The sequence below is a fragment of the Lepisosteus oculatus genome, chromosome 10, assembly GCF_040954835.1.
Source record: "Lepisosteus oculatus isolate fLepOcu1 chromosome 10, fLepOcu1.hap2, whole genome shotgun sequence".
NCBI lineage: Eukaryota > Metazoa > Chordata > Actinopteri > Semionotiformes > Lepisosteidae > Lepisosteus > Lepisosteus oculatus.
In genome coordinates this window covers 25,679,976-25,705,289 of record NC_090705.1, presented here as the reverse complement: position 1 = coordinate 25,705,289, position 25,314 = coordinate 25,679,976, and the positions used below count along the sequence as shown (strand labels likewise).

The 25,314-nt window shown below is 36.4% G+C and overlaps 1 protein-coding gene across 3 annotated transcripts in view; it reads left to right on the top strand.

Annotated features, from left to right (window-relative positions):
- stac (SH3 and cysteine rich domain) overlaps window positions 1-25,314 on the top strand; it is a 90,888-nt gene that overhangs the window by 8,846 nt on the left and 56,728 nt on the right. For all 3 annotated transcript variants that reach the window (XR_011190717.1, XM_015357177.2, XM_015357178.2), the window contains exons 2-3: window positions 6,973-7,246; window positions 22,652-22,752. Coding sequence is in view for 2 of the 3 variants with exons in the window: in XM_015357177.2 (XP_015212663.1) it covers window positions 6,973-7,246; window positions 22,652-22,752 (375 nt within the window). In the remaining variant the exon portion in view is untranslated. The remainder of the gene's footprint in view (window positions 1-6,972; window positions 7,247-22,651; window positions 22,753-25,314) is intronic.

The window sequence follows — 25,314 nt, the reverse complement described above, 5'->3', positions numbered from 1 at the left end:
ATTAACATTCGACCCACATGTGCAGCATATTGTCAAAACATCTTTTTTTCACCTCTGAAATATCGCTAGACTACACCCCATGTTATCATTAACTGTGGTTGAAAAGCTGATCAACACATTTGTGTTCCCCCGAATTGATTACTGTAATGCTCTACTCGCTGGGGTATCTTAATCTACATTGAACAAACTGCAGAATGTCTGAAATTCAGCAGCCAGAATCCTGTCCAGGTCTAGTGCAAGTAATCACATTACTCCTATCCTGGAGTCCTTGCACTGCCTTCCTGTCAAATTCCATGTGGACTTTAAAATCCTTTTGCTCACCTACTGTATAAGGCTCTGTGTGTCTTGGCACCTCAGTACCCATCTGAACTATTATTGCCCTACTTACAACCTTACAACATTTGCTATTCTAATTCTGGTCTCCTACAGTAACTGTCCCCCAAGCCCGTCTACATTCTGTGGGTGACAGGACCTTCCCATGTTATGCCCCCAGACTCTGGAACTCTCTCCCCTAGGATATCAGAGAGTCACCTTCTCTAAACTCCTTCAAGTGCAGACTCAAAACCTTTTTTTATTTAGAAAAGCCTTTACTTAACTGGTTCCATTCTTCAACCCTCTGCCTTTCTTAGTACCACCATCCACGGTCTCCTCTGTGTATTGCATTTGTATTTTATCTTGTGTATTCTTTTTATTTATTGTTGTTGTCATTCTGTAAAATGCTTTGAGAAGCCACCCTTAAAGGTGCTTTATCAAATAAACGTTTTTTATTATTATTATTATAGCATCCAAGTGCAAAAAGAAAGCAAAACTTCTAAAAAAATTTCAAAATAAAAAAGTAGAATAACTGGATTGGATAAGAGAACACCCACCTGAGTTAATACTTGGTATAAGCAACTTTTGCTTGAATTACAGCCTGGAGTCTGTTTGGATACATACCAACTTTACACAACTAGAGGGAGGAATATTTGCCCATTCTTCCTTACAGAATTGTTCAAGCTCAATCAAATTGCGTGGTGACCGTTGATAGACTGCCCTCTTCAAGTCATTCCAATGATTTTCGATGGGATTTAGGTCAGGGCTCCGACTAGGCCACTCAAAGACCTTCCTGTCCTTCAGCCACTGTACATTTGCTTTGGCAGTGTGCTTTGGGCCATTGTCATGTTGAAAGATGAACCATCTTCCCATTTTCAACTTCCTGGCTGAGGGCTGCAGGGTTTCTTCATGAATTTGCCTGTATTTTGCACCATCCATCTTCCTTTCTATCCTGACAAGTGCCCCAGTCCCAGCTGAAGGGAAACACCCCCATAACAGGATGCTGCCACAACCGTTCTTTACTGTAGGAATGGTGTTTTTTGGATCGTAAGATGTATTGGGTTTTTGCCAGACATACTGTTTTGCATTCCGGCCAGAAAGTTTGATTTTGGTCTCATCTGACCACAGCACCTTTTGCCACTTGGCCACAGAATCTTTAAGGTGCTTTTTGATGTGGCTTTTTTAAAGAAATGTGGCATTTTCTTGCCAGACCTACTGTAGCTAGTTCAAAGTTGCCATCGGCCTCTTGGTAGCCTCTCTGATCAGTCTTCTGGCTCAGTCATACAGTTTGCCTGATGTAGGCAAGGTCTGGGTGGTGCCGTATGCCTTCTACTTCTTAATGATGGTCATGACTGTGCTCCATGGGATACTTGTCACGGATGTCAGAAGGGACGAACCGTGGAGAGGCAGGAGAACAGAAAAAGACCCATATGCGTAGCAGTTCAGGAGTAGTATAGAAACCAATGCCCTCAGGCAGCGGACGTGGAGCATCCTGGATGTTAGGTGGGTCTCAGGACATCCAAAGGTCAATGCTGAGCAAAGGTGAATGAGTGGCCAGAAATATATAGCCCCAGAGAGACACTGGAAGGACAGCAAAGCACAGGAAACTAGGGACAGGACAGAGTAGGAGCGCCCTCTGGCTGCAGAGGGCTGACAATATTTAAAGCCTTGAAATCTTTACCCATCTCCTGACTTGTGCCTTTCCACAACTTTAACTCAAAGTTCTTTTGAAAGCACCTTTTTGCCCATAGTGGATTCTTTGCTTTGAAATGCACTTCCAAGCAGTGGAATCCTCTAGAAACAGGTGATTGGTTATACCTGAGCAAGTTTACAAATGCAGTTGTAAGGGGGATGTTCACTTATCCAAATAAGGTATTTTACTTTTGTAATTTTAATTAATTTCCAGAATGTTTTAGAATGTTATCTTCACTTGGTAAATGTGGGTTACTGTGTGTAAATAAAAGATGAACAAGCCTAGATTAATTTGTTTTTATTTTCAAAGTGTTATACAACAAATGGTAAAAATTGTGAAAGGGGGTGGTGACTTTCTATACCCACTGTATGAGTATACAACTGCAAAATATAATATTTCTTTCTGCTGTTCAAAGGCAAACATATTTTTTAAGCACGGCTTTAAAAAAACTGTTCGTGATTAAACAGCCATGTAATAACTACTGTGCATTGCTAATCCTTCATCAGGCATGACATATTTTCTTTCATACATAGTAGTGCAAACTCCTCAATCAGACATCAGTCTTTTTGGTGGTTGGTTCAGATGGAAAGCAAAGCTAAAATGTGTAATTCTAACAGAAAGTTCCTATTGTCTCTGTGATAACAACAGTATTGCAAAGTTTGATTGTTTTGGCCTTAAAGCATAGTATCTCCTCATATGTGGGAATAATACTGCAATGTTAGTGAATATACTGTACCTGGGAAAGTTCTGTTTCCTTCCATGTGAGGGTTATTTGATTCATAGAGACAGCCTTTTAGTTTTGAGCTTTTATTTCATTTTTATTTTCATGTATTATGCCTTGGATTCTCATTCTAATCTTCATAAAGCTGGTTGAAGTTGTGATTTTTGGATCACAAGCAGTTGTAAACAGTTGCAGCAAGATTTAAATACAGATCCGAGTATATTCAATTTCAATTTATCATATTTGTCACTATAAAACAATGCTTGAAATGCCTAGTTATGAGAAGTTATATATTAAAATACTATTCATTGACATCATGGTTTCCTCATATCATTCTTCAGACTCATTTGCATCCAGCATTAGCTGGATTAATAATATTAAATCAATATTTTGGATTAATTTTTCATAATCCAACATACTGATTTGCAAAATTCACCTTTGCATGGTTTCTTTTCAGAGTGTATGTGGAAAGGCTAAGGATATAAAGTGTTGAAATACATTTTTATAAATAATTGAATCTTAATGGTTTATAAGCCCTAAAATCGGTTCCCAACCCCAGTCCTTTGTCTGTGGTTCTCAATCCAATTGAGCTCTAAATCCCCACTTCTAATTAAGGACTTTTATGATCTGCTTGCTTGTGTAGGTTCTAAACTCTGTCCTTGTTCGCTTTAGCATATACTGTACAACTAAAAGCATCCTCTCATCAACTTAACTTTATTTCGGACTAGATGAACGGGTAAAGAGCCCTTACTACTCATAAACTGATCACTAGGTGATCAGTTTATGATGATCAGGCATGGGAGGGAATGCCTATTTACAAATTTGGCCCATCTGGACCAGAAAAGGTTTATTTCAAGGCATTTTTAAAAGGTAGATTACTGTATGTAAATAACAACATTTCAAAAATACACATTTCTTTAACTCTTATTAACATTGCTATAATGGATCTTGTCATCCAGCATAAACATTAACAATTTTTTTCTGTTCAGAAACTTACTCCTGACAACTGGAATTTGATTATTTCTAGGTTATAGTCAGTCTATCAACCTTAGTCATTTTTAAAAGTGGTGCTGCAGTTTAGTTCTAAAGGCATTTCTAAAGAAATGAGAAATAAAGTGGAAAATTAAGAATGTGCTTCAACAGGAACATTGAAACCTGCTGCCCAGAGGGTAGAGTGAATTAATTCTTGGAAAAGGAAGTTTCCTGGGAACTTGACCAGCACATATAATGACTCATAAAAATTGTAATGAGAGCAGAGAGGACTCACAGTGAGAAAGTGCTCATGTCTTGCCTCAACATCCCTGAAATAAAGACCTACCACAGAAGTACTTAAATTCTGTCTTCTGGAAATTGTATTAGTACTGTAGGTAGGGAATTGTTTTTGTCAAAGAAATGAACCAAAGACCACCTACTGGTTATAGCAATAACTTAAAGGTTATAGTGCACGCAAGCCTGCTTATTCTGATACAAATTTGAATTTAATTACAGACAAACAATGGCACAACCTGTCGGAACTCTGTTAGCCCATTAGTTATTGTGTTATGTGTGACTGAAAAAAAAAATATTTCTGAGATGCATGCATAATAGGTTTTAATGATTGTATAAGAAAACATTTATTAAAGTATCTTTCAGACAATAGTCAAAACATCCAGTAACATATATTTATATCACATTGTCTTTTTTATATCAGTATTAGCAATAAACTAAAAGGGTTGTAATTACTCAAAACATAAAATAATTCTTTGCAAAATAAATAAAATGAGATTTGTGTACCAGACTGGTCACACCCCACTAGGTGAGCTCATCATTGGCCTGTCATATTTTTCTTTTCTAACTCTCATCAAGCCACACAGCCATCCATCCATCCATTTTTTAACCACTGCTTCCAAATCAGGGCCGTGTGGAAGCTGGAGCATATCCTGGCAAGCAATGGGATCCCAGAGGAATCCCACTCAAACACAGGGAGAGTACCCCAGGTCCTGAATTGAACCCAGAGTCTCAGCAATGCTAACCACTGACCAGCCACACAGCCCCCAGACACAATTAACATACTTCAATCCAGTTTCTTTTCTTTCACTACACACTCTTTTAATTATCACACAACAGTCTGATATGTATTCACCCCTGCCAAGGTCCTTCTCTGTCCTTGTAGTCGAGATGCTTTAGACTTCGTTCAGCTACAGGAAGCCAGGAGCCCACTCTTCGTATCCTGGGGGGCAGCCCTTTCGGCTTCATTGATACACGCACAGAAACTTATTATCTAATCCTGTAACTCATCACTCACAATTACTCATACTCCCACACCTTTTACTGAAAAAAATACTTTTTTGACTCGCAAATAAAAAAGCTCACTCGCCTCACAGATACGGTAGATATAAAAAGTCTACACAGCCTTAATGAAATTGTAGGTATTTGTGATGTAAAGCCAGAAATCAAGATAAATCATGTCAGACATTTTTCCATCTTTAATGTGACCTTGCAACCAACAAAATTCAAGAGAAAAACAAATAGATAATTCTTAGAAAAAATAATTGAAATTAATAATAATAATAATAATAATAATAATAATAATAAACTTTATTTTATATAGCGCCTTTAAAGGTGGCTTTACAGGATGACAATAACAATAAATAAGAAGACTACAACAATAAATAGGAAGATTTCACAAGATAAGACACAATTACAATTATAACAATAACAATAGAGGAGACCGTGGAAGGTGGTACTAAGAAGAGCAGAGGGGTGAAGAATGGAACCAGTTAAGTAAAGGCTTTTCTGAAGAAGAAGGTTTTGAGTCTGGATTTGAAGGAGTTTTGAGAAGGTTACTCTCGGATATCCTTGGGCAAAGAGTTCCAGAGCTTGGGGGCATAGCAGGAGAAGGCCGTCGCCCATACAATGTAGACGGGCTTGGGGGACAGTAAGGAGGGCAGAATTTGAAGAGCGGAGGTTGCGAGGTGGGGAGTAGGGCGATAAAAGTTCAGACAGGTATTGAGGTGCCAAGCCATGTAAAGCCTTATAGGTGAGCATGAGGATTTTAAAGTCTACGCGGAATTTGACCGGAAGCCAGTGCAAGGACTCCAGGATAGGAGTAATGTGAACACTTGCACTAGACCTGGTCAGGATTCTGGCTGATGAACTTTGGACATACTGCAGTTTGTTCAGAGTAGATTTAGATACCCCAGGGAGTAGAGCATTGCAGTAGTCAATTCGAGAGAATACAAATTCTCAATCAAACACCTCCATGACCCTTTCCAAGCCACATCTCCGGCAAATAGCCAGCAGCCTCCACTGCCCTCTCACTCTAATTAAAAAACCTACAACACTCTGGTTGCATACAGTACGTGTGCACACACACACACCCCCCCTCCCCAACTAATACTTTGTGGAAGGACCTATTACATTTATTACAGAAGTTTTTCTCTTGAATTTTGTTGGTTGCAAGGTCACATTAAAGCTAGAAAAATGTCTGATTTGCAGTCTCACTTTAGGCCCACTGACCACCAAAGGAGACGTACAGTACCACACAGCTGGCTCCACTGTGGATCTGAAAGGGTTAATAGTCTGTTGCTAGATACCACAACCGTCAGCCTCCACTGCCCGTAAAATTGCTTTTCAACGGACTCTCTCTTTCAGAGCCCCCAGTAAGCATCGCAGACTCCATTCAATTTGCCCTCATGTGTCTTCCCTACTCAGCCGCGCCTCATTCACACAATAAACACAACTCAAACACCTCCATGACCCTTTCCAAGCCACATCTCCGGCAAATAGCCAGCAGCCTCCACTGCCCTCTCACTCTAATTTCTCATTGTGGTTGGACTGCCACCATTGGCCTGTACATGAACATGTCTATGGCAATTACAGTTAAGTGAACCAAAGAAATTCTATAGGGATCTTGCTAGGAAAGGTTTTTATAAACCTTACCACTGCAAACTTATCACTTTGAAACAGGAGCAGCTTTCAGTCAGAAGCCCCAATAATGCATTAGTCCTGGCCTTTCCACATGTTTTATCCATATTCCTATTTATACCTCTTATGCTGTATTTTGAGAAAGTACAGTTAGGCACTACCCTCTTATACAGTCATAGCCACTTTTTAGTTCAGTGGATTTATCTTTCACAATTACTATGGCAGAACCCAAGCTAACCTTGTTTCTGTTACACACTGAGCACATACCCAAAGTTAGCATTTTTCAAATATGACCAATGCTTCAGCCAGGATTCTAAAAGTCACTCTTATTTCTCCACAGCTGCAGAAGCTGAAGAGATCACTGTCCTTCAAAGCCAAGAGTCTCAGGAGTAAGAGTGCTGATAATTTTTTCCAGAGGACTAACAGTGACATGAAGCTGCAGGTGGACTTACTGACTGGTGTGAGCACTAGCACAGGGCAGCTTACCACTTCCGACAGTCACATTTCCTCTCCAACAAAGAGCCTGAAGCAACCTGACACCACTGTCCACAGCTTCCTGGAACATATTTTCAAGAAGCCCACTTTCTGTGATGTCTGTAATCACATGATTGTAGGTAAGCATACAGCATTGAATTACTTTAAGATATGAAAAGAAATAGTGATGTGGTGTAAAGACAACCAATACTGATGCGTTCACAACAACTAATATTGTGGTCACTCTTTGCATTTAGCTAAATCTCAAGGAGCTACAGAACCAATGAATAAGTTTGAGTTTTTTATTAAAATGTGCAGAAAATTGTTTGTTTATACATTATTTAAAAAAAAAATGTGGAATGAATATATGTTAGGAAATGCTAGGATATTTTACCACTATCTTTGTATTTTCAGTAACACTGTTTATTTTAGCATGGTGTGACTCAACCTGTTATTCCTATGCGGAATTAGTAGTAACAGTCATCACAACTTATAGCATGAATTCAAGTAGGACTGTCTGTTTTTTTAAAAATAAAAGTTCACAGTACAGTATATGGCACATATGTTAAGCATGAAAAAGATACAGTATCCACAAAATATAAATTTTCAAGAATAAGAATGAAAATGGTAAGTGTATATTTTATGGTAACAAGTAAAAGAGGAAAGAGTAGAGGTACCTAAGTGATTTTTTTATTGTTTCCTAGTTTTTATTTATTAGCTATTATGTTGGAATTCAAAACAGCAAAAACGATACAAAAATATATATTATTTGCTCTGTATAGTACGTACTGCATACTGTATGCAAAATGAACTGGAGAAAGACCATTTTCATTTTCATATTTTAAACCTCATCTAAGATCTTATACTGTATTATGTTAAGAAAATCCATAGAAGAATAATATTTATTTGTCCTTTAGAAACATTATCTGTACAGTCATGTCAGTGTCTGCTTCAAATTCAGCCAAATTACCCAGAAATATTGTACAATGCTACATGACAGGCAGATTAAACAAATCATTAAAACTAATTTAACTTGCTATTAATTAATTCTGTAGGAGTATTGGCACATTACTCCACCAAATGTCTGACAAAATGCACAGATACAATAACGGGGTCCAAGCTGTGCTTGTTTCTTCAAGTTATCCAGTTCACATCACCTTTTTAATGTTTTTTCCTATTACATGTTATGTAATTTCCTTTTATTGAAATACTTTGATTTTATGCTTAGAAATAATTTATTCTACCATCGGATACAGTGAATGGGTATCCTCCATGTACTGTAAATTGAGGTGCAGAGCCTATAAGTATCTCTGTAACATTCTGGTGGTCTTTGCGAGATGCTGAATGGAAAGATAATTTTTACAGTGCCAATACACGAATTGAAGTTGAGCAGCTGAGACACCATTTAAAAATGGCAAAAATGTGGAACCTTTTTTAAAACAAATGTTAAGGTTTTGCCAGAGACAAAAAGCTGTCCACTTGCTCCTTTTTCACATTCTCTCTCATGGCAAAATTCAACACATTTTTTTCCCAATATGGTTTTTCCACTGGCAACCAGCAAATGAGCAAAAAAAACAGCAAGTTTCACTTCCAGGTTCATATCCTACAGCACAGACACTGATAACCTCCAGCCGTGGACAAGCTGCTTGACCTCTGCTCTGCTGTTGAGACTAGTCATCAGCTGAATGTTTCATTCTCAAGAGATTACACAACAATTTCTAGTATGGTTTGTTGATTTAAAACCACTTATTTTCTTTCTTTGAGTAATTCAAAAGATAAAACTATGGAAAATGTCACATAATACTGTTCAGACACTAGTTTTTCATTACAACAAAACCCCAAATTTGTCAGAAGCATGTAAAAGGTGGTGGTTATTCTTATTACCCCAGTTACTGATACTAATATTTAAACTAATACTAATATGAATTTTATATACTAATACTAATACACTAATTTAATTTGTATAGTGATTTTTATTTTAAAGGCTCCCAGACCATTTTGCTTTGCCATTATGTATTATGGAAGTGACATGATATACTATTACCCTCACTACGCATCAGACCAGGAGGTGATATGAGAAACTTCATCAGTATTTGCATTCTAGAGGAAGTTTAGATATGACAGATTGAACAAACCCAATGTTTAATCATGCGAACAATTACTTGCAATCGTTAGTCTACAAATAGCGACCAAATAAACAGGTTTAACAACTTATACAAAGGGCAGCAGCATCCCCTGTCATCATTTTTAGGGCATTGTTTGGAAATCCTGGTCCAGAGGGATAAAAACACCTGATGGGACTGGTCCACCAACACCATGTACTGCAGCAGCCTGGTTTTGCTTAGAGGTTTTCCATGGCAGTATTGATAAGATATTACTTAGCTCCTGAAAGCTGATTAGATGAAGCTTCAAGGTAGTAGTGCTGCATTGTGTAATACAATTATTCTTATTTGGATTTTGAAGCACTGGCTTTGTTAGGCTCAGTTAAGTTTTCATGGAAACACTGCCTTACTATGTAACCATGAGAACATGGTTACATACTGTAGTAGCCAAGGAATGTATTCTTAAGCAAGTGACATGGTGATCTGTCAACCTAGCATATGTTTCTAACATGCTCCATTAAATGTACTGTAATTTGAAAAACAGAGTACTAACAGCAACAGAAGCAATAGGAAAACTGTCATAAAAGAAGTGCAATTAAGAAAATGCTTAGTTTGTTGTTGTTTTTCCTATATCGGTAACTTAATATTTGTCCTTCTTAACGTTTCACTAAATATCTTTTAGAAACCATTTACTTAAAGATATTTAGTGATCTTTCTTTAGTAACTAGTTTGCTGTTTTCTGATGTACACTCCCTTTTGTCAGGATGAATCTGCAATTTTGCATCTTCAGAATAAAGAAGAAGACTCCTGTAAAGATCTGTCATTGACAAATGTCCTCAAATTAAGTTTTTTAGAACCTTAATTGACTACAGTACTTGTGCACAATAGCACAGTATGGGAGGTAATAAGTTATTCAGTAAGAAAAATAAAAATTATGTTTCAGACGACGGATCACGCATAAAACAAATTACAAAGGAACCCTTCACCTCCTAATTCAGGCATCCATTTAACTCAAAAAGCAAATCTCTAATTGCCATGATTACTTGTGAATGAAAATACAATCGATTTGTGACTAAGTTTAAGATTTTTTTACAGATGCTATATTAAACCCATTTTAGAGTTAAGAATGATGATTATTAATCCCAACCTTTGAAGATACACAGATTAAAATAGGAAGTTAAAATTATGATGAAATTAAGCAAGATTTGTTTGAAGTGTTCATGTTTAATAGGGTCATGTTTATAGACAGATAAAGTACATTTGCCACTGCTGAAAATGGTTTAGCCAGAACAGCTTGAATTGTTATTTTGTCGGCTTGGGTAATTGTAAAATGCAGTATCACAACATGGGCTTTAGATACTGTAAGTATGCTAAACAAGGGGAAATTATACAACTTTTTTTAAAAAAAGAAGGGAAATCATAATTAACTTTTGCTTGGTTTAATGAGGGATTCAGTATCTGCCACATTTTAGCTATAGCATTCCATTTCCAGCTGTGGTGTGCTGAGGTTACAATGATGGACAGAAATGTTATGTCACTGTGTTTTTAAAATAAAAAACTCTGAGGGTGCAACTCAAGGGTAAATACATTTCCTCAAGAGCTAGTTTAAGCTTGCAGTCTAAGTTTACTTTGGAAGTCTATGTAAGGACATTGTTGCGCTTGTTTCTGAATTTTAGTATGGAGAATTCTAAATACAGAGGAAAAATCTCTAATTTGGCAACAGCATAAGTATTTCTGTAATTCTTAACCACTTAATCAATAATTATTTAATCGGTTGTATTATAATTTATTTAGGACATACACTGAAATGTATGTAAGATATTGTCACGAAAATATGCTAGGATACAACTACTTTATTACAGAAATATGTTACAAGACAGAGGATATTGAGAATTTACAGCAGAGAATAGACATTAACATTAACCCTGGATTCTTCCCCAGACTTACCAAAACCAGAAAACTCACCATTATTTATGTGTATCCCAGCAATTGGACAGACCCTATTTGTACAAGCCGATGAGTCCACCAGAGGTCCCTCCATTCTTGTTCTCTCTTCCCCCTTGGGTGCAGCAAGACTGGTGCACCAAATCACTCCTTTGTCTGTGCATGTTTCCTGTACCACAGAAACACAGACATGCACACAAGATCAGGGAAGCATAAAAAGGATCACAGGTTTTTCCAATATCCAGTCATACACATTGTGATCACTACAATATAATCTGCATGTGGTCATTTAGACTACAGTCAAATGGTCAAAAGGTCTTTTTATGGTTCATCAGTAGGCCTTGCAGTAAAATAACGGAAGGCTTTTTTTTGTTTGTCTACAATACAAAACTAAATGTCTACATGATAAATGATTACTGCCAAATAAATTAAATGACATTATTTTACATTAGTCAAATACACTTAATACAAGCTTCTGCGTTGACAGTTCACTACTGGCTCCTGTTCTTTAAATTGCAGTTTATTCTGTGGATGAACTTTTGAGGTTATTTACCTTAGCTGTCAGATAAAAAAAAATAATGACATGACATTACATAAGAATTTTAGACAAATGCAAGCTAAATAAGGCCATTCAGCTCCTCATTTCATAGCTTCATAGCTAAATGAAACAAAAATTTCAACCATTTCTTAAAAATACTGTTTCGATCTCAGCCATCTTATTGCAATACCTGTTCCATTTACACATAGCTCCTAGTGTTTTCTATTCTATATACTAAATATCCCTTTAGTTCCCAGTTGTGAAAGCACACTCTTGTTACACTACAGTGTGTGATATAGTCCCGTTTCATCCGTATGTTTGACCCTGTCTTTACCCTTTAGGATCTTGTATACCTGAGTCAAATCTCCTTAACTTGGCTGTATTTGCAACTGCTTGAGAAGAAGAAACGTTCTTGCACTCTTCTTCAGTTTTCTAATCTAATATATAAATACTGATGGAAAAAAGAAACACAACACCTTCTCCTCCACACACTGGCCTTCCTGTCTGCTTGGAACAGGCTGAAGAGTGACTCATCCGAGAAGAGGACCTGATGCCACTGCTGATGAGTCCATCGTAGCCTCTGTCTGGCCCAAGCCAGTCTGGTGTGACGTCTAGGAGGTGTGAGCAGAGAGCCTCTGACAGATCACCTTGCTCTTAGGCCAGCAGCATGGAGCCTCACTGTCCTGTCACAGATGTGGACATTGTGTCTGCTGGCAGTTTCAGCAGCAGTACGGGTGGCAGATCTGGAACAATCTCTCAGACAGAACAGTCTGATGTGTCGGTCCTGCTCTGGTGTGATCACTCGAGGACGACCGGATCTTGGATGGTCATCAGTTCTGCTTGTCTGTTGAAACCTGCTCTGCAGTCGGGATACAGTGGAGCGGCTTACCCCATAGTGTCTGTCAACACTGGCACATGACATGCCTGCTTGCAGTATGCCAATGGGCCTCTCCCTTGCTTCTGGTGACATTCGAGGCATTATGGAATGCACAAAAAATTGACTAAGTGTGGCAAAAGCTGTATTGCTTGTCAGAGGGCTTAAAACAAATTGACAAGTTTTTACATAAACTATAACTATAGTATTCTCATTCTAGAAAGTGTTGCATTTCTTTTTTCCATCAGTATAATATGTTGACCCAGAAACAACACAGTATTCCAAATAAGTTCCTACTGATGCATTATAAAACTTGTGCATAACTTCCATGAATTTAAATTCAACAATTGTTTCTGTTTATGTCTTTATTTATGAATTCTGGATCCATGTTGGTTGTGTCTTTAAACTGCATTGTTTTCTAAGTATTCATTCAATTTAACTCAAAATATTATTTCCCAAAAGGTAAAGGCAGAGATAAGGTACAGTTACAGATTACCTGTGGCAGATTTATTGGTGGTAGATCTGCAATTTTCCAATCCCAGGTAATGTTCCCATTCTAAGCGAGAGTTGAAGTATCCTGGTAAACGGAATAACATCCCTCTTTTATTTGAGAAAATGCCACAAGGACCCAGTGATTTGTTGGATTTTAGCTGCCCCAGTGTCAGATTGTGGTATAATTACCCAAAAACCAATGGAGCTTGCTCTTTAATATATAATATATTTGCATATCCCATTCTAGAATTGACTTGTGCACCCAGTCCTACAATTAACAGCACTTACTGACTTCATGCAATTAACAATAAATACAGTGAAATCCAAGCTTATGTTTTTAAGATCATGTCCAAGCAAAAATTATGTAAATTATGTCAACAAATGCAAACTGGATTCACATTCCTGCATGCGAAAAAGCATGATAGGTTTTATATGAACATTGTAGCTTCTGATGATAACTTAAATCTTGTTCAGTTTTTATAATAAGCTTTTACTCTGATACCAAAAGCTCATATTAAAAATATGAGCTGCAAGTGCAGATGCTAGACTGCAAATATGATAATTGAAAAATAATTCTGCATGATTTCACCATGCCTGTTCAAAGGTATTTATGATACTGTTCCACAGAGATCTTTGTACATGAAAACACCTCAACTCAAGACATATGTATTATAAAACACATTCAAGATGTATTCATACTTTCACTACAAGAAAACAAAAGCCTATCTCTGTCTGAGCTCTAGCTAAACGTCTTTAGATTCATTTCTATAGATACTACAAGGGAGCTAAGATGTTTACTAGCTCCAAAACAGAAGTATTTCCAAGACAAGAACAAGTCATTTAATGTCCATTGGTTTGTCAAACACTGAACAGAATTTAAGAATTTAATGGTCATATGGAAGCCTCAGCTTTCTTGTTTTAAATGTCACCTGACCAATTGTCTTCCATCAAATATTGTGGTGACTGAAGTCAACTAGTCCTCTTCCCCATTCTTACATGTAATGTAGTTCATACCAAAGTCTCCTTCTTGTGTGAACCTCTAACAATGATGTATCTGACTTTATAATAAGAAAAACATTTATAAGATATAGATTTAATTTATTTCAGTATCTTGAATCAAGGACCATTAAAACTGCCTAAACTAGAGATTGAAAGCAGTATATATAATCCCAGATTATTTTTGGGGGGGAGATGGTTTAATGCCAGTGTGTTCTATGCTAGGGTCTGTTCTGTCTCTAAAAAATCATGCAGCGAAATGAGCCACCTCATTATCAACACTCAGCTGAGCCATCATATCTGCACACTGTGAACATGTCATCAGAAACTGCAGTATACTCAGGACCAAGGTCAGAGTGAGTGCCCTTTTGTAGCAGAACTCTCTGTGGGGACTGATGCTCTTGTCAGAAGACAGATCAAAAAGAGTTACTGATTAAACACATACGCTTTTTATGGAAGTTTCTAAAGTAAAAATGTGAAAGAGGAGATAAAAACAAATATACATCTAGATATAAATTAAAAATAAACTAACAGTTACTTAAGTTACTTTTGGTGGTTTGTGACATCGGACTGTGGTGTAGCCAGTATTGGAAGTTTAGGAGTATTGCTACTGGAAAATGGAAAGTCCTTAAATGAATTGAGTAATCTTCTGTGTTTCTTCAAATGCCATACAGTACATGCAGCCTCAGTTTCATCTTTAGTAAGAAAAGACAGTGCTAGTTATTTGATCTCTCCTGGCCTAAATTTCTATGAGGATCACCTTAAGGTTATTGGTATTTATTTCTTAATTTGCTTAACTCTTTGCGAGGTAGAAATGTATATCCTCAAGCTTCTTAATATTCTTAATTACTCAGGTCTAGTGTGAATTAAGTGTTTCTGTGGTTTCTTTGCTGTGACTAATTCCATTATTGCTCCTACCTTGATACAAGGCGAATGGCATACAGGCTTACCCTAATGAAAGGTTGAATTCCACAATGTATTATTATACACAGTTATCCGAGATGATCTAAAGTTACACATTTGGTTGAAAGAAATATCTTTCTTAAGATCTCAATTTCTTAAAACGTTTATTTATATAGTTTGTCTCAGGGAAATGCAGAACTGACATCTTTAGTTTTTCATGAATTATTAATTGAATTCCAGAGAACATGATTGTCACATTTATTCACACCTGTGTGCGTTCTTTTAAATACAGTCTGCTCATTGAAAGTGCAATCAAAACCTCCAGATCTCTACAGCGTATATATATTGTAAGATAACCAGGGGAATGGTCATTCATAACCAGTATTTTCGGAATGACGTACTTAATATATTCGACATAGACCTGAGTAAAATGGTCGCCAAGAAGAACCATATGGAAAGGGTCTACCCAGAGAAGCAACGAGTAGTAGTTATTACTGGACTCTAGTGGATAAGCATTTAAGCATTGGTTCAAAGAAATTGCCTTTTTTCTTTTTCTACCAATTAAGGAAAAAAGACTAAATAAGTAGTCTAAAGTACCATGTAGAATCAGATACAGTACATCATTCACTCAACATGAATACAGTCATGATTGAGATCATATCACACTTGCATTAAACCCAATACTTTAATTCCAACATATAATTATTAGAATATAAGTACTGTAATAAGAGGCAATTTGGTTAAGGCAGCTTGTTTGGCCACTAGTAACATGATGAACTAAAAATGAATCTGCAAAGGAACAAGTAATAGGTTTATTCCATGCTGAAAATAGGAGAAAGAACACCTGGACCAGGTGTGGCACCTGAAAAAGGCTCCATGGCCGAAATGTTGTGTTTTCTTTTTTTCCTCTGTTAGGCATGGAATAAACCTATTACTTGTTCCTTTGCAGCCTACGCATGCTTAACAAAGCTACCCACCTGAACTAAAAAATAATCTTTCTTAAAGGATTCCTCACAATCAACTTCTGCCACATGAGTGGGAGTAGGTTCCTCTATGTAAAAAATGTCTGATGTTTCACGTCTTGAATGGTCCTAAACTTAAAATATCAATATAATAGTAAATACACTAATATTGTATACTGTGCCCAGAGTCCAGAGTCCATGGGGCGTGGGAATAGTGTATAGTTTAAACATAATCATAGAACATCCACCCAATATACACGAAATATACACACGAAGACGATACATGCACAATGCCAAACCATTATAATGTATATACTCATTAGTAATGCAAGAAATTGTATATGGCTAATAAAGTGATCTTATCTAGTAAGAACACATATTACAATCAAAACAAATTATAACAGCTGTCAACACTATCTGTCACCTGTGTCAAGTGTGTTTATTAGTTTTAAGTTTTGTTATTATTGAATTACAGTATTTACTATTATTGTGTCTGGAATTGAGGAAAGTTTGCTTTCCAAATGAATACTTCTATCAATCCATTAAACAACCTGAAAGCACAATCAGAATTGATTACCACTGGGTTTTGTGGTGGGAGTGTAAAGTTACCATGTATTGCTGCAGGGGGTGCAGGGCCTCTAAAAGGTAAAGTATAGTCCAAAAGGTCAAAATGTGTCACAGGACATAACCTTGGAATGAACTTTAATTCATCATTTGAGCAAACATAAGAGAACAAAAGAATGTTGATGTTACAGTTCAGCATTCTTTTGTCATTTATTTATCTTGCTGACTAAGTGCATATTTTTTCTAAACACACATATAATTAGATTTGTTGCCTTTACATGAGAAGTCATAAGGTCACATAGTATAACGCATTTAACTAATTCAGGAAGAACAAGTGTTATAACCTCTGAGAAGGTAATGCATTTAATATTATATTTAGATGGTTATATGAAACCTTTAATATTATTATTATTGTTGTTGTTGTTGTTGTTGTTATTTATTTATGTTGTTGTGTTGATTTACCTTGCAATAAGGACAGCAAATGCTGGATATACAATGCAAGTGGAACAGGTAACATTTCATTCCATGCTGAAAGGTAAAGAAAAACACAGTGTTTTGGCTGTAGAGCCTTTTTCTGTGAGGTAGAAAAGGAAAGTTGCAAATAAATCAGATGTAGGAGACCAAAGGACAGAGTAGGTAAGAGTCAGCAGGGAGCAGTGGGGAATGGGTGTATAGCCGGTGAGCATGAGTGTCCAGACTAAGGGAGAACTTTAGGAGAGGTATGGAAAGCCAAAATCTGCACAATGATGAGGTTTTAAAAGGAAATTAATCTGTCATTGAAAGAATGGGAAAAGTGTGATCCAAGTATAAGAATAATTTTGGTTTCTTTCTGCAATAGGAGTCCCAAAATCTCTGTGAAATGACAGCTCGCAAACAGACAGATCAGAATGATCATGGCTGGTAAAGACTAAATGGGGAACTATCAGTTTGGAGAGATCTTTGATCCTTGCAGCTTTGACATATTCCCTGAAAAGCTCTGCCAGTCTTCTTCCTATGTCGCCAATGTAAATGGCTGGGCATTTTCTGCTTAAGATGTAGTAAATGAGGTTGTTGGATATACATGATGTTTTTTGGGTGACTCGAAACTGTCCAGAGGGTTACTGTAAGGTGATGCAGCAGATTCTGTTACAGAGCTGTGGACAATAGGGTTGCACAGATTAGGTGGTCAGCAATATGACATGATAGGGCAATTCAGGGACAAGGCCAATATAGGAATCAAAGAAGCATTCTTCTATCCAGCTGAGAAAAATATTCACACGCTCCTAAAAGAGGTTATTGAAAGAAAAGGCATTAAGTGTGAGGACCAGTTCCTTAAGATGTACAAGAGCATGGGTTCACTGGGGTGGACAGAGTCACTTCAATGACACAAAGACAACTAGCTATACAGTCTTAAAATTTTCTTCAAGCCACCCTCTTATTGTCTCATGCTTACCTAATATACCTATAAAATATCTGTACTGTCTTAGTCTTAGTCCTTATATTTAAACTGTATAAAATCTAAAATTAAATAATTAAAATCATTAAATAAGGTAAGCCACTGTGTGAAAATCTTAGAATGAAATAAATTGCAAAGAATTTGTAAATAGTTATTCAGTTGCATTTCAAAAAACAAAATCTTTAACTTTCAATGAATAGAACGGTTATAAAATAGTGAACTTGTCTAAAAATAGTAATTGTCTAAAAACCTCAACAAGGAAAAAAAATCTTGCAATGTTACTTACAAGACTTAAAAATTAATATGAGTGAAGATGACTGTGCAATTCAGATGTGTCGATTAGCATATGAGTCATGCATTTTCCACACTGTTCACCACTCACTGTATGTACTGTATATACATACTGTATATAAAGCTGATAAACATAAGCAAATAGATGAAAATAACGTTTAGTGCAACTACATCGACTATATGTGTAATTATTTTTATTCAGGAGTTCAATCCTCAGATTGGGTGTTGACCCAGAACAGATTCCCCCAATTTACAAGCATTTTTATGGGAAATTAATTTATGGGATTTAGTTTATGGGAATGCATCTGTCATGTAAATCAAGAGCTACCTATTGGAAGCATTAAAACAGTACAAACATAGTGTGGACACAAAGAAGGAGTGAAAACAGCCTTATGTTATGTTTTCCAGGTTCACAGTGAATAATTTCAATAAGCAAATCACTTTAACAGCTTGAGAGGTTAGAAGATTAGAGCAATGCGGTGCATGAGTGACTGAAGAATGTAATTAAGATCTAAGAAATCACAGGTGCTGTCAAAACAGATGGGACTTGATCAGGCACCGGAAAGTGGTAGGGGACTGAATAGTTTTAATTTCTGTGAGCAGATTATTTCACCACTGAGGAACATGATTAGAGAAAGGACCAGTTCTAGATATGGGAGAAAGGATAGGGAGAAAGTCTAATAGAAAAGAAGGAAAAAAGAGGGGTATATGGAGTGATAAGGGACAGAAGAAAGATGGGAGAAGAATGTGGGTGGTGGCTCTGTGGCTAAGGATCTGTGCCTGTGGCCAGACGGTTGCTAGTTATTATCCCACAGCTGGCAGAGGAATCCTACTCCATTGGGCCCCTGAGCAAGGCCCTTAACCCCAACTGCTCCAGGGGCGCCGTATAAATGGCCGACCCTGCACTCTGACCACAAGCTTCTCTCCCTCTCTGTGTGTCTCATGGAGAGCAAGTTGGGGTATGCGAAAAGACAAATTCCTAATACAAGAAATTGTATATGGCCATTAAAGTGATCTTCTCTTCTCATTCTGTGAAGCCTAGGCAAGAACTAGGGTTTTGAAATAGTTTATGGCAACAGGGAGCCAGTGCTGGACAGATGGAATAGAATGCGATAGATAATACAAGTAGCATAATTCTGGATGACTGGTAGTTGATTTTTTTTTCAGGAAAGCTAGCCAAGATGGATGTACAATAGCCTAGGCTATAAAGTAGGAGACCTAGGAGACTATACTTTTTTTTAGAAAAGTGGACTTCAAAAGCACCAACAAGACTGTACCTGAGAAAAAATTACTTTGTATTTTTATATATTTTTATAAATATATCTTTAAGATGGTGGGAGTCTACGCAGCAGACGAAAAGTGGAGACCCAGGATGGGTACAGTATGTGAGGGACAGTAATGGTATAAGAAGCAGAGAGTAAGCCTCATTCAGAGATTTTGTATGTGCCACCAGTGATATAGAAGGAAAACCAGGTAAGGGTAGTGTCCCGTTGACAGGAGAAATGTCAGTAACTGCAGCCTCTAGAATAGAGAGATTTGGTATCAAAGGTGGCAGAGAGATTAAAATAGTGTATGACAAAGAAGAGGGAGCAAATCAAGCAGAGTAAAGAGAATTGGTAAATGTGGAGAACACTTCAGTTAAATGTACCAGGCCAGACTGAAGAAAGGCAAGTAGCAAGTGTTGCAAAATAAAACACTTTATTTAACAGTATATAACAGTAGAACTGTTGATGCAGCACCCACGCATGGGTTTGAGAAAAAAAAAGAAGGGAGAGAAAGCAATAGCTCTGAAGCAGTGATGGATGAAGGGTGGGTTTTTAAAGGGACACTAATAATGCACAAATTAAAAACAGGGATAGTCATCTGAGAATAGAGATATGTTAAGGAGAGCAGAAGTGTAGGCTTAAGGTAAGAGTACCGATAGGAAATTCTGAATCAATCATAAGGAGACTCCCTATAACCCCAGTACAACAACAACAACAACAACAACAACTACTACTAATAATAATAATAGAAGAAAAAATGACAAAACCTGATTTTAGTTTGCGAGACAATAGCCTGCCGCTATTGTAATAAATGGGCCTGGGAGTTGGCTGTAAGGGTGTAGATGGTGAGTGAGAGATACAAAAATGCAAGAAAGATACTCAAAGGAAAGACCTATTTTGGGACTTAGATATACTATATAGGATTTTACCATCCTCCTGAACTTCAGTTTACTCCATTAAATTTGTAACGAATGGAAATTTTAAATTACTGTATAATTAATATAGTATAGTGTACTTCTTCTCCTGACAATCCTTATACAAGTTGGATACATCATTTACTGTACATGTAAACAGTAAATATCCTTGAGGTGTTGGTCCCAGTAAATTTATCTTAAGTTCATTCCGCTGTCTTTTGAGACTTTTTGGGCAAAATTTATTTTACTGCTTTGGTCTACTTAATATTAATGTGACACTAGTTTTCTGTTTAATCCTCCTGAAGTTGTTTATTGGTATAAGTCTCATATTTATGAAAGTATAGGTACAGAGAGTCTCAAATGGTGTAAGCAATTAAATGACTACAGTATACAGTATGTAGTGTAAAAATTTCAGATTCCATATAGTGTATCCAATTAATGTCTGGCACACAAGATTGTGAAGTCATGTGGTAATTAGCATTTAATATCTGTTGTTTTTTTCTCTTACTTGATCCTGTGTTACATAACATCTGCACGCAAATAAGCCTCATTATTCTTCATTTAATAATAAGGTTGTGACTTATGTATCAATGGAAGCAATTAGAATGGAAATATTGTGTAATCCAGAAAACAGACAATGGCAGGTCTGCTATTACTGACTTTGCCATGAATCACATCCAAATCCTACAGGCAACAAATCCCTATTTAGGTCTGTGCATGGATAGAACGCAGATACAGAAATTTCTTTATCTGTTGTATTTTAAAATTTAAATTTAAGACACAACAGTTCTGTATTTTCCAAAGAAACACAAATCCAAAAAGAATATGTGCTGATATTGAACGTTGATAGACAAAAAACAGGAAAGAGGGAGCTAAATAAAAAGGTTTTTAGTTAAGAAGAAGCACCTGACCATGCTGTCTCAGTTTCACTAGCAGAGCTTAGCCTTTTCATATGTCCTTCGACAAGAAAGGTTTCTAGAATTCAGTACAACCAAGTATGATCTAAGGGCACAGTACTGTATCTCTGTCTGCCTCCTGCTTCATAAGGTAGATCTATTCAGCTGTAGTTTTAAGGAGGCAGTACCATGAAGTTGGGAGGTCAGTTCTTGTTTTCATCAGACTTCTTTGTTTTTCAGTGAATCCTGTATTTTGGTATTTATCATATCACCTTACTGTATCTGAGTAATGATTGCATTGTAGTTGTGTAACTCACATTAGCCATTTGTACTGCTTTTTGTGAGTTGTGAGAGTTTTTGAACGTCTAGCTTTGCTGTCCTAAGGAAACATGCTGAGGAAATTCAAAAGTGGGTTAGTCAAAAATGATCAATATGCATTAGTCAATTAATTAATTGGTTGGCACCATAGAAATGCATAACTATTGTAATGTCCAGAACACAATATGGGTATATAAGCCTGTGTGTGATTCCAACTGAGTTACAAGGATAGTATTTGCGTTCTGCGTACTGTATACTGTACACAAAGCTCCTTCTTTGTCAGTTTTCCCACTCTCTCAGCTCACCATGTTATGTTTTTGCAGCAGTCTTTACATTACAGATTGTACTGTGAGTCAAAGTATCAATCATATATTTTAATTACACCTACAAGAGCATATCAAGCCAGCTGAAATCCATGTAAAATGTTCTGCATACCAACCTACTGAGCAAGGGATAAATCAGATGACTGGTTGTAAGTGGGATGCATTTGGGTTGTACTGTATTTGCAACATTAGCAGAAATAACAAAGAAATATAGAGCCATATAGTGGCATATATAGTGCCATAGCAAAACAAAGAACAGTTTAATGAGGCAGTTAAGTTGTAAATACACTGTAGGAGAACTTTAAATGTTTCAGTGAGTGAAATGAATTATCTTATTAGCACCATACAGTATGTTCAAACACGTTAAAGCTTAATACATTCTGCTTTCTGTAAGGATTTGAGTTTGGTAACTTTTGAATATAGGGCTAGATATTTCTTATTTACTTGATAATACTACATCCTAGTATTAATTTCTAGTAATATGCTTTTCTTTGTTCTTTCTATGCTCTATATTTTGTTCACAGTCATGTCAAGTATTAATAATTTTAATTAAATTATATTTTTCTTCAGTTTTTCTAGTCATAGTGTACACAATGTAATCTATAGCATACTTTGCCACAGGTGCTTAAATGGGTTTACAGCAGTACTAACCAAAAACGGTTATTAATCTTTTATTAACAATATTATTATAAATCATAAAGTTATATTTTCTCTGGGTTTTTTGTCAGGCACCAATGCTAAACATGGACTGCGCTGCAAAGCCTGCAAAATGAGCATCCATCACAAGTGTGCAGATGGCGTTGGACAGCAGCGATGCATGGGCAAGTTGGTAAGACATTCTTTTTTTCCTGCATTTTTTAAAGCAATGATAACTAGATGTTTTGTTCTGCTGCCATCCTTTGTAAGGCTTCCTTCCTAGCACAACAGATTTTCAAACCAGCTGTTTCATATCAGCCACATTGCAGAAATCTTTTAAACATGGACTTGAGTGATAGCCCACAAAATAGAAACTTAACAGTACAAAAGTTTCTTACCTTTAACCAAAAATATTTTGTGTCTTTACATGAACAAAACTATTGTTTGATGTGAGAAATGTTTAATTACAGGATGGCTTTTCCTTACTCCCTATCAGATACTGAGCATTTTTCAATGAACGCAAGAGTTGTATTTCTGTTTTTGTTTCCAGTTAAAGAGAATGATTGATGATTATTCTTATAATAGAGATTAAATTGGGTGATGGAATACAAATCAAGAAAGAGCCATAAAGGATATTCTGTGGTGGGGTCACCTTGTTTATTTTGGCATTCTTTGTAGAACCAGCTAATGTAATATTCAGCATCTTAATAAGCACACATTAAGGTGTTTTTTAAAAATAATCTTTTACACCAATCAGCCCTCTAATTGTTAGACATAAAATAATGTGACACTAATACAGTGTATTGTTCTAGTGACTATGAGACCAAGGATAGATGTGAATTGAATTTTATGTTGCTTTACATAAGTACCAAATACCAAAGCACATATTAACCTCAGTATATAATTAATCCTCTTTGTTTTCATCAAATACAATGACTGTTACATTGTTTTTTTCTTTTTTATGTTGAATTCATAATTCTATTCAGTTTGTGTTTCATTTTTTTCTTTATTCCTGTACCAAGTAACAAATTTATCCTCATGCTTCTTCTGTATGCTGAATGTGTTCATGCATTTTTAATGAAGAAGCTAGGAAAATATTCTTCGACATGCCAGATCTCGTCTGTCGTTTAGCTGTCTTCAGTGGTACTCCAGGGGATTGATAGTCACAACCAAGCAAGAACAGACATTTCCAAGCTTCACACTAAGAGAAAAAAGCAAAAAATAAGTCATATATCATATCTCTTGGCATGCCTGCTGCAAATTTCCACATAGAGGTCAGGTGCCACTAGGAAAAAGTGTGGTTTTGAGACCTGTGCAATACACATCCCTAGTCACATTACATTACTGATGAAAAAAATAGAAGCAAACAAGCTGTGTTGTTTCCTTATACAATATGATTTGAAGATTAGCAATTCTGTGATATGGTTGTATTTCAGAAATGGTAAATAAAGTGCAGTGTTGATAATAAACAATAGTATTCCCCATAGACCTCAAATCTATTTGTAGTTATATTTCTTTAAATGCATGCATAAATTTGTTCTTTGACTACTGTTTGATGTGCTTTTTCTATAGAATTTGTGGATTTTTAAAAGAAAAATCCTTTTGTCCTATAATACCTTGTCTACATTCTAGTGGTGCTTTTAAAACTGTGATACTGTATATTTTAAATTAATTTTGAGAACATAAAAAGGTTGTAACATGTAGAGTCCAGGTACAGACGTGGAGAGGCTAGGTGCACATACAGTAGCAATCAATAACTCCTTGGCTATGTAATCTAGGTCTATTGAATCCTAGTCCTGAAGGCACACACACTTAATGGTTTTCATTCCAGCTGATCTTTATTACCTAATTGAAGCTTTAATTGAACTGACAAGTTGCTTGATTGTAATATTTTTCTGTTTAGAATTCTGTTCAGAAATTTAGAAATGTATTTTACTTACATTATGAATTGTAATAGTTAAAAGACAACCTCCAATATTTTTAAGAGCTGAAAATAGCCGAACAGTTTGAATTAATTCTGTTATGAAGTCATTTAAGGGTCCAACTGTGTAACAAAGCTCTGCTAAATCCCAGACGGTCTGTGGGCCTACAGGACCAAGATTGGGAGTCCTGTATTAGTTAAATAGGCTTCCTGTCTTATCTCTAGGCAATGCCTACCCCTCCAGTGTTGTATTAATGTCAGACATAAAGCAGAGAGACTGTACTTCTCTGTGTGGGAGACTGTCCACAGTAGTGTTGACATGCTAAAGCTGAGGATTGGCAAACTGATATGGATGCTCTACCCTTCCAAGCAATGTAATAATAGGCCTGTCATTTGTGACTCAAGTAGAACCTAGAGAAGAAAAGTGCCTTTAAAATTCAGCACAGGAGGCACTTTTTTACATAAATGGCTGTGGGAATCCAGAAAGAAACAAGTTGAGATTCTTGAATCCCTTAATTACTAGCAAGTAACAAAATTAGGTGGGCCAAATTCTTTGTGGTGATCTGGTTTTGATCCATAGTCCAGCCTACCTTTCCTTTCAATGTTACAACATTCTGTATACACAAGGTATAATATAAAAAATAGAAAAAAATATGGAAGGGCGGCAAGTTAAATATTTTTGTCTTCAACTATACCGGTTCAACAAGAAAACGGGCTTCAAATTAAAACTTGTATTCTTCCTTGTTTTGAAGAGTCAGTTATGTAAGGTTGTTTGTAAAAATGATATCTGAGTAAATTCTGAAGAACATTTACAGTTGAATGTAATTGGCACCA